We start from the raw sequence: 13,757 nt of genomic DNA on the forward strand, positions 1-13,757 counted from the left end.
TTAGTATAGTAGTCGAAGCATCGTATTAGAATCGCTGCGCCACTTCTTTCAGAAAAATTGAGCCTCCTCTCAATCACCGTTGATATATCGCCTAAGCTGCCAATTAACATGTCTTAGATCTGACATAGCGTGCTTATTGGTCACATCAGAACTGTTAGATGGCAAGTAAATTAGGCCAATTGATAGTTATGGTCCAATGTGATGTATTGACGAGTCTGTCCTCGCCCAGTAGGAGGGGATCTCTATCAATTTGTATAGTAAAGAGAAGCTTAAATTTTCCTCTGGGTGAGACCTTTTTCGTTGCCGCACCAGCTCTCCCAAGAGAATGTCAATAGGCATAGACCTAGGCCCTAAAACTTGCCATAATAACAGGCGCCCCTCGAGGAGAATCGACATGAGAAGGGCGACTATATGGGCTTGTAGAAAGAGCGTCTTAAGACTAGTAGAAGGCATTAACTTGTTCAAAGACGTATCGGCGGAGTGGGCCGCGGCGTGCTAGGACTCTCCATTCGATAAGAACCGCAGGTGGTTGTGAGCGGCCGTCCGTGGTCTCGATCTTAGAAGCAACGTCAGCGCCAGCTGATCCTTCCTTCAAACCACCACCTGGTATGCGACAGCCATATGCCGTCTTTCAAGCGGTCACCTTTCTCGCGTCAGACCTCGATACTGCAAGTCAATACATATTGGACTTTTTTTTCGGGGAATTCTCCTTCCCTACGGTCGGAGCGAGACATACTCCGAGGAGTGTCGTCCAAGCATGCAATCAGACCTTTTGACCCACTGATCATTCCGCCAATCTCGCCAAGTTCTTGTGAGAAGTGCCCAGAAAGTAGCGCCAAGAAAACCAAGACCTACAGTCAAGAGATTCGCGTGCTGGCGAAGAATATTGCCTGCCAAGAAGTATCTGATAAGTGCGCAGCTTGGACTTGTTTTTTCCTTATTGCTGTTAACCTACGGTTGAATCTGCCCGATTTCTCTATAACCGAGCTAACTCTCTTCCTCAGACTCTGTGCTTCGCCTCTGCGCCCAGCCATTGACACCTCCACCGCTAGCTTGGCGGCCATTGCAGTATTCTTCAGAGCTCACCATGTTTGTCGTGGTTCGTCGACATGCCATTATGGACAATATATGACACTTCTCTCGGCCAATCTTGCTCGTTGTTCGTGGTCCAAGACCTCTCCACGTCCAGATCTGCAAACTGAGAAGGTACATACGTCTCCTTTTGCCTCTGTTCAGTCGATTTCCCCCCAGAAAAGTCGTCTGGGGTACTCTTGGCATCAGGTCTTGCTTTGACACCTGACGGCCGTTCTCTCGGTGAAATTTATCTTGGTGATTCTGCCACCAGGAACACCAGATCATGCATTGAGCAATCAAGTGGAAAATGCTCGCTTCTGCCTACGTCAACTAATGGCCTTGTAGCTGGCATAAATAGGAGCATGCTCTCTCCAATCAACAGAGTACCCGTCTCTGTGAAATCTCATCATTATCTTACTCTTTCCCATTATCATCGTGCGACGGCAGCTTGTTAACACTATGACAGAACGGAGACGCAGTAGCGTTGTGCAAGTTCAACGTGCCGACGATGGTATCGCACGCATCAACGACAGTTCCATTCGGAGACTCAGCGCTATGAACCCGCAAGTTGTCCAGGAGTTTGAGGAGGCCAAAAATGCCGCAAGACATGAACATGAGCTTACCGTTCGAGATGCCTTGAGGCTTTACCCAAAAGCCATCATCTTTTCCATCATCTTCTCTAGCGCTGTCATCATGGAAGGGTACGATCTGAGCTTGATGGGGTCATTTTTCGGCTTCCCGGTAAGTGTTTCATCAGGCTGTGTACCGAGTTGAATCGGCACGACCTCAGCAATGGCCCTTGTCGTACGGCCACGCATCTACTGCGACTGTTACAAAACCATTGTTAACGATGCTGTAGCCGTTCAGAAACTTCTATGGTACCGAAGACAATCCAGATGGTGGGCGAAATATTGGCGCGGCATGGCAGTCGGGCATTCAGAACGGAGTTCAGGTTGGTAGTATCATTGGCCTTTGGCTCAATGGTGTTATTTCGGACAGGTTCGGCTATCGCAAGGTGTGTGCAGCAACTCTCTAGTATGAAATATTTCGGCTGACAAAGACTACGAAGACCATGTTCGGCTCACTTGTCCTGATGATTGCATTCATCTTCCTTCCTTTTTTTGCCCAAAACATCCAGTAAGCTTCAGCAACACCCCTCTTCTCTTCTCGACTCGACTAGATCTCTAACAAATAGCTCTCTAGGACGATTCTTGCTGGCGCAATTCTATGCGGGTAAGTCGACTCTACATCGATTTCGGAAGCTCTTTATTTACTAAGGTTCGGCAGTCTACCATGGGGTGTGTTTCAGGTAAGAACACCTTTTTGTACCTTTTTCAAATAGCTCTTACCGGTGTTTGTGACCGAAGATGCTTGTTCTGGATGTTCATGGAATACTGATCCTTTTTTCGCGCAGACTATTACTGTGACATATGCATCCGATGTCACTCCGGTGGTACTTCGGCCATATCTGACATCCTACGTCAATCTGTGCTGGGTCTTTGGTCAATTCATTGCGGCTGGAGTGCTCCGCGGGTTCTTGAACCGGGATGACCAATGGGCATACCGTGTACCATTTGCCATTCAATGGGTAGGTCGCGTGAACGTCAGGCACCAAATCTCCTTACAATTGCACCAGACCTTTGTCGTCCTCCCATTTCCTCACCACTGACCTCGTTTCCTTAGATCTGGCCACCAATCATTCTGATTGGCGTTGTCCTTGCCCCTGAGAGCCCTTGGTGGCTCGTTCGCCATGGGAGATACGACGAGGCTCGTAAAGCACTCTTAAGCCTCACGAAAGCGTCAAGCGGCATTCCCTTTGATGTTGACAAGCAGCTCTCGATGATCAGGGCCACTAACGAGCTGGAGAAAGCCATGTCGGAGGGCACGAGCTATTTGGATACCTTCAAGGGCATTGACCGTCGTCGCACCGAAATCACATGCATGGTCTGGGGTATGTCTCTCATCCTTAACCTTCTTCATCCAAGGTCTCGTATGCTGATAAGAGGATCTCCAGTGACACAGGCGTTTTGCGGCGCTGCGTTGATGGGTTTCTCGGTCCAATTCTACGAGCGTGCCGGGCTAAGCTCTGAAAACTCGTTCAACTTCAACCTTGGTAAGAAGTCACTTTCCAATCTTCTGCGGCCTGTAGTAGTGCACCGAGGCTGACGTGAGTTGATGTGAAGGACAATACGCCATGGGAGCCGTGGGAACTGTCGGTTCGTGGCTGCTGATGCCCCATTTCGGACGCCGCACGCTCTACCTATGGGGGCTGGGAATTCTCTTTGTGCTACTAATGGTTGTCGGTGGCATGGGCGTGGCCGGCACCTCCAGAGGCCCATCCCTAGCGGCAGGAAGCCTGCTCCTAATTTACACCTTTGTATACGACATCACAATCGGACCGGTCTGCTATGCCCTGGTGGCCGACATACCCTCAACACGCCTTAAGATCAAGACTGTGGTGTTGGCGCGTAACTTTTACAACATTGGTGGCATCATAAACAACACACTGATGCCGCGGATGCTACTGAATACAGAATGGAACTGGGGTGCCAAGACTGGCTTCTTCTGGGCCGGTGCATGCATCCTACTATTCACTTACATGTACTTCCGCCTACCTGAGCCCAGAGGTCGAACCTATGGTGAACTGGACGTTTTGTTCGAAAACAAAGTCAGCGCCAGGAAGTTTCGCACCGCCGAAGTCGACCAGTTCGCCGGACACTCGACAGAGCTTGTGGAGGATTCAAGCGACAATGAAAAGAATGACAAGCGTCAGGTCGAGATTGTCAATTAGCGAAACTCGGAGACTGAGCAGCCAAGTGTCTTTGGTGGCCGCACTGTGAGTGAGCTAAGAGGCCTCGAAGCTCGATGCTCGGGGGGAGGAGGGGAGGAGGGAAGGGGCGCTGGGTGTGGTGAACGACAATAAGGCATCTAAGATGTGGAATATCGACATCATACACTTTGTGAGCGACAATTCTTCGACTCATGCATCGATAACGGGAAAGTACAACAGCAACATAGTGGCGGAAAGGTGTGAAAGCTGGTGCTAGACAGGGAAAACAACGTTAAATTTCTAGTCTTATGATGTGTAGAACACATTCAACATCATTCATCTCTGCGCCGTGGTGCTGGCCAAGGATACACGCTAGCGATTCTTACCAGCCTGACCGTGACGATAGGGCATCCGGGGCAGGAAGAATAATGCGGTCGTTGTTTTAATATATCAGAACTAGTTATGGACCAGGCGCGTAAGAACAGGTATAGTTTTACACAAAGCCATTTCCATCGAAGTTAGTAGCTTTGGACACAGTTCGTCAACGTGTCAATAGAGATTTACGGTCTAGACTATATCCGTTTCAAGCTCGTAAGCTACGTCGTTCTTGTATCTTTAAGGGGGCTTACGCCCTATCGACTGCTAATAGATCTCTCGAATTCTATCGTAGACCAGTCGACAGCTGATTGTGGAGCAACAGCGTCCCTTGCATTTATGGGGTGCCGAGATATAGGCCAGCTATACGAGTGAGAGTCTATTAAGCGTGTTAGACTTCTGTTCTGAGCTGTTGGCGGTGTCAGCGATAGTGTGACTTGAAATACTGACTTCCTACTTTTTGGGTGGTGCGATTGTTATATGGCAGACCCTCTTATTCTCCTCAATTCTGCTCGTTGACGCATCATTGATGGGAATGAGCAATGGCCTCAAAAGATGTGTTCTCTGCCGTCAGCGTTGGTGGTATGGTGGTTGCGTCTATTGTACTGTCCTGTAGACCATCTCATTTGTACTCCGCCCCTTCACCCTGTACTCTTCCATGATATCGTAGTCTCTACTAGGGAAGGAAGATGGAGTGCCGGAATCATTTTACCGTTCACTGGCGAACATGAAAGAGAGACTAGCCGCTAAATATATGTAAGAGCGTGAGCTGATGTAGCGGTCGGAAATAAGTATCTCCGACTAGAATCACGTATCACCAAAGTCTTTGTTACGTCATGCAGTGATTCCACGATGTCCTTTTTGACTGCTGATATTCTTTTCCTTGCTACTGGGTTTTCCAGAATACAGTTTATCTATAATTGGTTTCAGAGATTTCACACTAGGATGTTCTCCGAGATGGTTGTCGAGATGATTCAGGAGAAGCTGCAAGATTCCTCTCACCAGCAGAGCAAGTAACCTTAGGCCCTGGTTGGGCTGATTGGCGTAAAGCCGTCATTGTCTTTTCTTGAAGCTTCACCCGAATACCCCCGACCAATGAACTGACCCAGAAGTCCTCCACTGAGAGGGACGATCCCCGAACAGCCCCGGCAAATCAATGCACTTCTCAACACTTCAGCGGGGCTTCCCCGTGGGCGGGCGAAGAGCCTGGGGACTCTCTCAAGAGTATAATAATCAACATTCCTTCGCTCGAGTATGGATTCTGCTCTCATAGCAGGGACTGCCCACAGAGTTCCGTGTTTAATGCTTGTAGTCTCCCGAGCCTGCAAGTTTCAAACTTGAAAACATCCATCGACATGGAGAAGATTAACCGCTTCAATGTGGTCCATCGCCTGCAAAAGAGAAGACTCCTGGTCGCGTAAGTGAGAGAAAGGACTACCCTTTGGAGGATAATCGCGTAAGCTGACCTGTTGTGCTAGCATCAACTGCGTCGCAGGTCTCTCTATCCTTTTCTTTGGCTACGACCAAGGTATGATGGGAGGCGTCAACACTGCCTACGACTACTATACCTTGATGGGATTTGGCCATCGTGGCCCTGATGGCGGCCCGGTCATTACCGACACTCTTTTGCAGGGAGGAATCGTTTCTGTCTACTACCTGGGCACTCTCGTGGGTGCATTGGTCGGAGGTTCGATGGGCGACCGTTTTGGGCGCATCAAATCAATTTTTGTGGGCGCATGTATCGCAATTGTTGGCGCCACTTTACAATGCTCCGCCATGAACCATTCCTGGATGATTTGTGCTCGACTTGTCAATGGTTGGGGGACAGGCATTCTTAACGCGATCGTTCCTGTGTGGGCAACGGAAACGGCAGAGCACAAATCGCGTGGGCAGTTCGTCGCCATCGAATTCACTCTTAATATTTTTGGCGTTGTCGTCGCTTATTGGCTCGAGTACGGCTGCTCTTTCTACGGCGACGGCCAGAGTTCTTTCGTCTGGCGCTTTCCGATCGCCTTCCAGATTGTCATGCTCATCGTTCTCGCCGCGACGGTCCTGATTTTTCCAGATTCGCCGCGCTGGCTTGTGAAGATGGGTAGGGAAGACGAAGCCCGTTACATCCTTGGTCGACTTCGAGGCGATTCCACTGCGGATGAGAAAGAGCTTGCCGAGGCCGAACTTCAGGATATCATCCAATCCTGTCATTACGAAAGCAGTCATTTTCGCCGACAGACTTATATTCATATGCTCTTCGGCGCACGGTCCGGGAAACTCCATACTGGCCGCCGGGTGCAGTTGGTGGTGTGGCTACAGATCATGCAGGAGTGGATTGGCATTGCCGGTGTCACCATTTACGCTCCGACGATTTTTGGAATAGCCGGGATGAGCCCCTCAAAACGCCAATGGATTGCTGGCCTGAATAATATCTTTTACATGTTCTCCACCTTGATCTGTGTCTTCACATTGGACAAGATTGGCCGGCGATGGACCTGCTACTGGGGATCCATCGGACAAGGGATCGCGATGGCTCTTGCAGGAGGGTTTTCCAGGCTCGGCCAAGACGCCCGCGCTACTGGTAACCTCGATAAAGCTGCTAGTTACGGTAACGCTGCAGTTTCAATGGTGTTCGTATTCACCTTTGTATTTGGTGCGACGTGGTTAACGGTTCCATGGCTCTACCCTGCTGAAATATTTCCCCTGCAAATTCGGGCAAAAGGCAATGCTTGGGGAGTCGTGGGCTGGTCCATTGGAAATGGTTGGTTGACTCTGTTATGCCCTGTGATGTTTCAGGCCCTAGGCGAGAAAACCCTGTACATCTTCGCTGCCTGCAACGCAATTACAATACCCATGGTCTGGGCCCTATATCCGGAGACCAATCAGCGAACTCTCGAAGAAATCGATGTTCTTTTTTCTGCAGACAGTATCTGGAACTGGAATGCTGAGAAAAACTTTGCCAGGCTAAGGACTGCAGGCGAGGTGCCGGAGCGACGCAATTCTGTCTTCACCGACCAAAGACGCCGATCCTCCATGGGCGGAAATTCGTTCAACCAACCTATTCCGTCTAGCAACGACAAGGGGACTAATCAGGAAATTGAAAGCAAGGTGTAGGGGTGCCAGAAGTCCGCGCCTTTTCCTCCAAGATGAAAATGGGTCAGAGAAAAATCTCAGAGGTTTGTTCATCTTGGCGTCCACGAAAGAGCCACACGAAATCTTCAGCAACCTTTATTGGAGCGGCTGATGAATAGAAGTAGGGGGAGCCAGATTGATCTTATAATTTTGTCAGATCCCGACGGATGGGGTTTTGGACGCTGTGTCATTTTGAGGTGGCGTACAAGTGTCAATGATTTCGCGGGAAATGCAAGTGGTGCTGTTATTAAACCTGCTCCTTGCCGGAGTTCATGATTCTCAGCACAATGCAAGATTCCAACCACACCCATTGTATGTGAATCTTTCCCCCAATAGAGATCGTATTGGTGCCATATAGTATAATACTTTTCTTCCGTGGGGTGTTTCAAGCCTGAGCTAGTGACGTGCAAGGTTGTTTGGTTGGGTGCGGCTCGCTCTCCCTCCGCAGCGCGCAAAATCGATTACCTCGGACCCTCGTAGCGGTCTAATGCGATGTCATTCGCAACCCCGCAGCGGAACTGCTTGCCATGAAAAGGCTTATTCCCTCGTCAGTAGGACCACCCAAGATTCTTTGAAGATACTCAACGGTGATATGCTTTCCTCACCAGCTAGCGAAGATGCCGGGAATACTAGGAGCAAACGGAAGATCCCTCCGCTTGCCAATTCCACCACGCTCAGGGGAGCATGGCCCCGAAAACGTGCATTCGTTGCATGCCAGCTCTGTCGGGCCCGGAAGACAAAATGTGACAATGCTCGTCCAACCTGTGGAAGCTGCCAACAGCTCGGTTCAGCTTGCAACTATCCCGACCCGAGCCTAGAACAAGCATCGTAGGTTTTGGCCTATTGCCTTGTGGCCGTTTGCTCACGACCTAAAGGTTTGACCCGGCCAGTTTGACTATCCTCGATCGACTTAACTATTTGATCGGTATCGTTGAATGTGAGCAAAAGCCCCGCATTCGCGGCGGCCCAGATACTACGGTTCCATTGCGAAGTACCACTTCGGCGAGCTTTGATCCTGGACAAGACTTCGCAGAGGTATATTGCACACCAGACGCGAACTCTTCTGGCCCTACGTCTGCAGCTACAACAAACATCAGGACGACTCTACGAACGTGGCCAAGTCGCAGTGCCGATGGACCTTCTCTTCCACATATCTTCCATGGATCTAGCGAGGATATATTGGACTGGTCGATGTTCCATTTGAACCATGCCCGACAAGAGATTGAAAAGCTCATTTTTGATGAGACCATGCGTTCGGAATGTGAAAGTCCCAATTTTGCGACTTCCCCCGCTAGTGCAAGCCTAGATCCTCGAAGCCAATCTAGCTCAGGCCGTGGAATCCGAGAAGAGGACGTCCGGGATCTTGTAGAGAGATTCCTGACCAACGTCCACATCAAGAACCCTATATTGGAACCCGACGATCTTAGAGAAGTTGCAAATTCTGTGGCAGGCGATGGTTTCAGCTGGGACGCTCGGACGTGCCTCGTGGTAGGTCTGCCTTACTGTCTTTTGTGGAGCACGATATTAACATGGGTGCGAGCTTTTGGCTTGCGCGTGTGCAGCGATATCGCAACCCTTTGTTCGAAGGCCAATTACTGCGCGTGCGGTGAGTGATAGCATACTAGACACCGCAGATTATACTACGGCAGAAGCATATTACAACGCCGCACGGAAGCGTGTCGGTCTTCTGACCAACACAAAGTTGGCCACGGAGTGCCATTTCCTTACGGGTGTATATGAAATGTACTCGATGCGCCCTCTTCGAGCATCAATTTCCTTTAATCGCGCCTGCGTTGCTTTCCAGACCCTGACCTGGATGAGGTCTGAGTACTACATTGATACCGGCCGGCTAGAGAAGTCTCAGACAAGTCGTCTGTACTGGTCGTGTCTGAAATCAGAACAGTATGTCCTTCCCGTCGACATTTCTCTCACCAAACGCTAACACGGACATGACTCTCAGTGAGATCATGGTGGAATTGCGCTTCCCTGCATCCGGACTCACCACGCTCAATTACACCCAGGCATTTCCCTTGCCACCTGGATTGACCTCCACGTCGGAGACTGCAAGCTCATGGCACGTCTCGGACGACCTTCGCGCTAACTACGTGAAGCCAGGCGACGGGGAGCCTCAGTTTCAAAAAATGTGGTACTACTATCTGGCAGATATAGCAGTTCGTCGCATTTTACAAAGAGTCTGCGATTGCTTTTACCGTTCATCTCACCATGCCTGGTTGTATCAAAATATCTCATATATGATGTGGTCAGCCCATGAGTTGGATCAACAAATAACGCAATGGTAAGCGTGATGGCTCTAGATGCTTGCTCATTTACTAATGTCACAATTGTTCTTGCAGGCGGGAGAATTTGCCCCCGCTAGTCTCATTTGAGGATGATTTATTCGCCAACGATGAGTTGAGTTTCCATTTGCAGGCTCGCTTCGCTGAGGTCAAAGAACGAATATTCCGCCCATTCCTGTATATTATGGTTCACCGTCCAGCGTCTGGATCAGAGGAACCGGTTCAGCGCCAACTTGTGCAGAAACACATATCTGCCTGTGTCCACTTGATTCGGCATTGGAATGTGACACATCGACATCACGGGACTTGGCTGATGGTACGTCAGAGCTTTGCTGCAGGGTTGCTTCTAGTTGCTGCACGTCGATCAGGTCTCACTGTTGGTGAGATATCCGACACGGACTTTATGGACCTGATGCGGACCTGTATAGCAACTCTACAATATTGGGAGCACGAAGCGCCAGATCTAAGAGCATCTCGGCTAATTCTGGAAGATATAATGGCTAGCCTGTCGAGCTAAAGCCTCAATTCTGAGTTCTTAAGTATATATTAACAAACCCCATTAATAGGTAACAGCTCTTTGTCACAAGCCCGACCTATATTTTTCCCGTATACCTAGCTCCAAATTACTCTCTGAAGTATAGCACTCTCAATGTTTTCGTCTTTATTCTTCTTTTTCTTTTTTTTTTCCTCGTTAGTATTAGTTTTTGCTTCACTATAGATATCACTACATCTATAAATTTCTTAACAAACAAGAAGTATAAAAGAGATAAAATTAATGAAAGTGTATAGAATAGAGCGAGTCTATTTTTATATTTCGCTCCATATATGATATTATAGTATATAAGATTTTCTACATAAGTGGGAAGTATTAAAGAGAAGGTTTGAGAACAATATTACAATTTAGAATCTAATTGCAGGTTGTATACAAAGCTGTGACGATAGTCGAGAATCTACAAGAAAGAGAGACTGTCGAGAGCCGCGACCCGACCCAGAGAAATTGATCTAAGATATCACATAACCAGCTCCCACATACACGTGGTGTCTGCTGGGATCCCTCAAAGAAACAGTCCAGCCGCCTTTGAGTATTAGGAGGGACTTATTAGCACTTTGATTCTCTCGTGTTAACGACGCCTTACAGAGCCGTGAAAAGCAATGTTTGCATTTCAAGAGACACTCGACATAATAGCTCTAGTATGCGGGAAGAGGCTTACGATTCTCTCATGTACGCCCACAAGGCTGTGCAACGAACTCGCTGCATCGCTCCAAAGGGGCGTATTAACAATGTCTCGTCCTCTGGGGATAGGCATGAGAGAATGTTGCGATGCAGGATAGGTATTGACGGGTATCTTGACTTGAACACTATCTTGATTGAGGTAGCTGATGCTTAAAGGCTCTAAAGTGACTGCATTAAACTGAACAGACTCTATTGTCGCAGTAAATTACCGGGGGTGATTCGTCGTGGTAGCGCATTCAAGTCATCTAGTGAGGGTGATATTAAGTCCTAAAGTAGCTCACCCCCTGTAAGCACTCTCTTCCAGACTTAGGTGTCTCACGACGCAAAAAAATGCGACGCTTAATGCACCGTAATAACAGTGCATCTCGACACAATTTCCGTGAACTTTGATTTCTCTTCTCATGCCGCTCGGAAATGCTCGGTTGCGGAAATCGGCGCCTGGCCTACACATCGTGGGGATCTTCGGGTCGGATAATGGGGAGCCTTGTAATTCCGTACACTGCCGTTAGTTCTAGCGCTATTTTGGAGTTTGTCTAACCCTTACCCTGTGGGTGCAAAGGGATGCGAATATAATCGGCCTAGAATTGTCGAAACTGCAAACCCTTTCGTATACGAAGTCATGCTGATCGAGAAATCTGACGGCAAGCCTTGGAAAGCCGCTAACTTAATTGACACTAAAGTCCCCTCGAATCAGTAGGTCTTCGATACAGTATAGAGTGTGAACCATTCTCTTAGGCTATATTAACTGGCCTCAGTACCCCCTTGTAAGGCTGATCTGTTAGTAGATGGTCCGGTTTGTTAAGGCGCCACCGCCTCTACTAACTAAGCATGACGTCTGGAATAGGACGTCTATAGAGCGCCTTCTTAGACCCTTTCCTAGATCTCGTGTTTTCGTGAGACGCACCTACTCTATCAAACTAGAACGTGATGTATAGCTATGCGAAAAGGCGGTTCTTCATTATGAGTCTGTGGATATCTCACGCTCGAGATAAGAATCATTCTAGTGGCGTAGCTAATAGCAGGGATGTAACCTAACTTGAACACACCTAAAACACAAGAATCTTCACATTGCTTCGCTATTACTCCACATTTCTATCTTCTTAACTAGGCACTTATGAAGTTCGGAGTTATGCCATGCTATAGATGCTTTAAAAATATGTTACATAATTACAAACAGCACTTGATGGGTCTAGTCCAAGTATCCTAAGTAGGACTGGTGCCCTTAATCCGGAGCGACCTTGGTACCTTGGAGTTCACAGTAGCAAATCGTGGCATCTAGTAAAGCACATTCGGAAATCGGTAGGTTTCCGATGAGGAGATTCCCGTCTTTGCCAATCACCTCCTAATGCAAAACTGTACACGCAATGAAAGGAAAAGACGATTCCAGTGTTATTCCACATTGATCTTTGCATGGTTTATAAGTCGCTCTGCGTGCAAAAACGGAAATAATTACTCAAACTCCGGTTCATAGCACACTTCTCTTTCACTAAAAGGTACAGCCAATTCACTCCACGAGTATTACAATGGAAGTCACTTATTCGAGTCTGAAGGGTAAGGCCTTCGTGGTGACCGGTGCGGCCTCGGGGATGGGCAGAGCAATTGCATTGCGGTTGGCCGAACAAGGCTCCAATGTTGGCCTACTCGACGTGAAGAAGCCTACTGAGGTGCAGGAGACAATATCGAAGATGGAAGGAGGTGCTTCTTCCGTTGCCCTGGCAGTTGATGTGACCAAGGCCAGCGAAGTGGACGCAGCCATAAAAGCCGTCCATGATAAATTCGGTCGCTTGGACGGAGCGGCCAACATGGCCGGTATTGTGGGAAATAGAAAAATGGGCGATACAGGTTATGCTGTCGAGTCAATCACCGATGAAGACTGGGATGCTGTCATGAAGGTCAACTTGGACGGTGTTAAGAACTCGATGAGGGCAGAGCTTCAACTCATGTCTGACTCTGGCTCCATTGTCAATGCCGCATCCATGTCTGGCCAGCAGCCTAATCCCTGGCGAGCTCACTATGGAACATCCAAATGGGCTGTGATCGGATTGACCAAAGCTGCAGCCGGGGAGGTGGGGGGAAAGGGAATTCGCGTCAACGCTGTTGCACCGTAAGATCAGCTGCCTCTGAGACCGATTTCCTAATCATCTAAAAGCTGACTCATTCACAGTGGAATTGTTAAGACACCTCTGACGGAAACTTTGGGGCAAGAAGCGATGGCGAACTTATTCTCCTCAAGAATTTCGTTAGGTCGCCTGGCTGAACCCGACGAGGTTGCCAAAGTTGTGGTATTCTTACTCAGTGACGTTCCCGGATATGTGACTGGCTCGGTGAGCAAATCGTCGTATGCTCTCTGATTTCCATTCTGACCCTTGACTTCTAGGTCGTGAACGTCGACGGAGGTTGGCTGTAGGAAGGAACGAGTATCTGAATTAGACTAGAGCTAGGTATTGATCGTGGATTTCAACATGCTTCACAGCACTAGTCATGCCGCAGAAAATGAGACCTCGAGCAGAAGGAGATATACCTTGCAGCATGTTCAGAGTATCATTTGTGCTGATGGATAGTACAGTCCTAAATGCAGTAGTACTCTACATGGAGCATAATTACAGAAGTAGACCTGTGTCATCATGGACTTCGCAACACTATGGTATTTGAGGATGGGTATTCCGCCCTTCAACTCATTTGTGCAGGTGGTTTGCCTTGAGATGGAAATTACTTCAAGATCCCTAGCTGGAGAAATCTCTACGATACCGAAGGCACAAATCCACTCAATCCGCACAAGCAGGGGGCTGGATGCCTTACATTCATCATGAAAGTGTTCAGAGGCCAAATCCGTGGTTCGAAGCTATAAACATCAGAAATTTTTCAGCCTGGGTTGAGCAGACAT

General features: G+C 48.5%; 3 protein-coding genes across 4 annotated transcripts; all 3 read left to right on the forward strand.

Annotated features, from left to right (window-relative positions):
• Positions 1–965: 965 nt before the first annotated feature.
• PV06_10532 lies at positions 966–3,956 on the forward strand. 2 transcript variants are annotated; one of them, XM_016412089.1, is made up of 10 exons: positions 966–1,206; positions 1,420–1,815; positions 1,934–2,089; positions 2,144–2,211; positions 2,278–2,307; positions 2,362–2,383; positions 2,489–2,662; positions 2,758–3,025; positions 3,089–3,187; positions 3,258–3,956. In XM_016412089.1, exons 2-10 carry the CDS (start codon positions 1,534–1,536, stop codon positions 3,863–3,865), a joined length of 1,707 nt encoding a protein of 568 aa, XP_016257709.1. In that variant the 5' UTR covers positions 966–1,206; positions 1,420–1,533; the 3' UTR covers positions 3,866–3,956. The 2 variants fall into 2 exon arrangements, with proteins under 2 accessions (XP_016257709.1, XP_016257710.1); XM_016412090.1 differs by having other exon boundaries at positions 1,541–1,815.
• Positions 3,957–5,574: 1,618 nt separating this feature from the next.
• On the forward strand, positions 5,575–7,324 carry PV06_10533 (uncharacterized protein; the record flags this gene model as incomplete). Its single annotated transcript, XM_016412091.1, has 2 exons — positions 5,575–5,636; positions 5,698–7,324. The coding sequence occupies 2 exons, from the start codon at positions 5,575–5,577 to the stop codon at positions 7,322–7,324; spliced, it is 1,689 nt and encodes a 562-aa protein (XP_016257711.1).
• Positions 7,325–12,396: 5,072 nt separating this feature from the next.
• On the forward strand, positions 12,397–13,280 carry PV06_10534 (uncharacterized protein; the record flags this gene model as incomplete). The annotated part of the gene is made up of 3 exons (XM_016412092.1): positions 12,397–12,977; positions 13,038–13,197; positions 13,251–13,280. 3 exons carry the CDS (start codon positions 12,397–12,399, stop codon positions 13,278–13,280), a joined length of 771 nt encoding a protein of 256 aa, XP_016257712.1.
• Positions 13,281–13,757: the final 477 nt, after the last annotated feature.

This window comes from Exophiala oligosperma (genome assembly GCF_000835515.1).
Source record: "Exophiala oligosperma strain CBS 72588 unplaced genomic scaffold supercont1.13, whole genome shotgun sequence".
NCBI classification, from domain to species: domain Eukaryota; kingdom Fungi; phylum Ascomycota; class Eurotiomycetes; order Chaetothyriales; family Herpotrichiellaceae; genus Exophiala; species Exophiala oligosperma.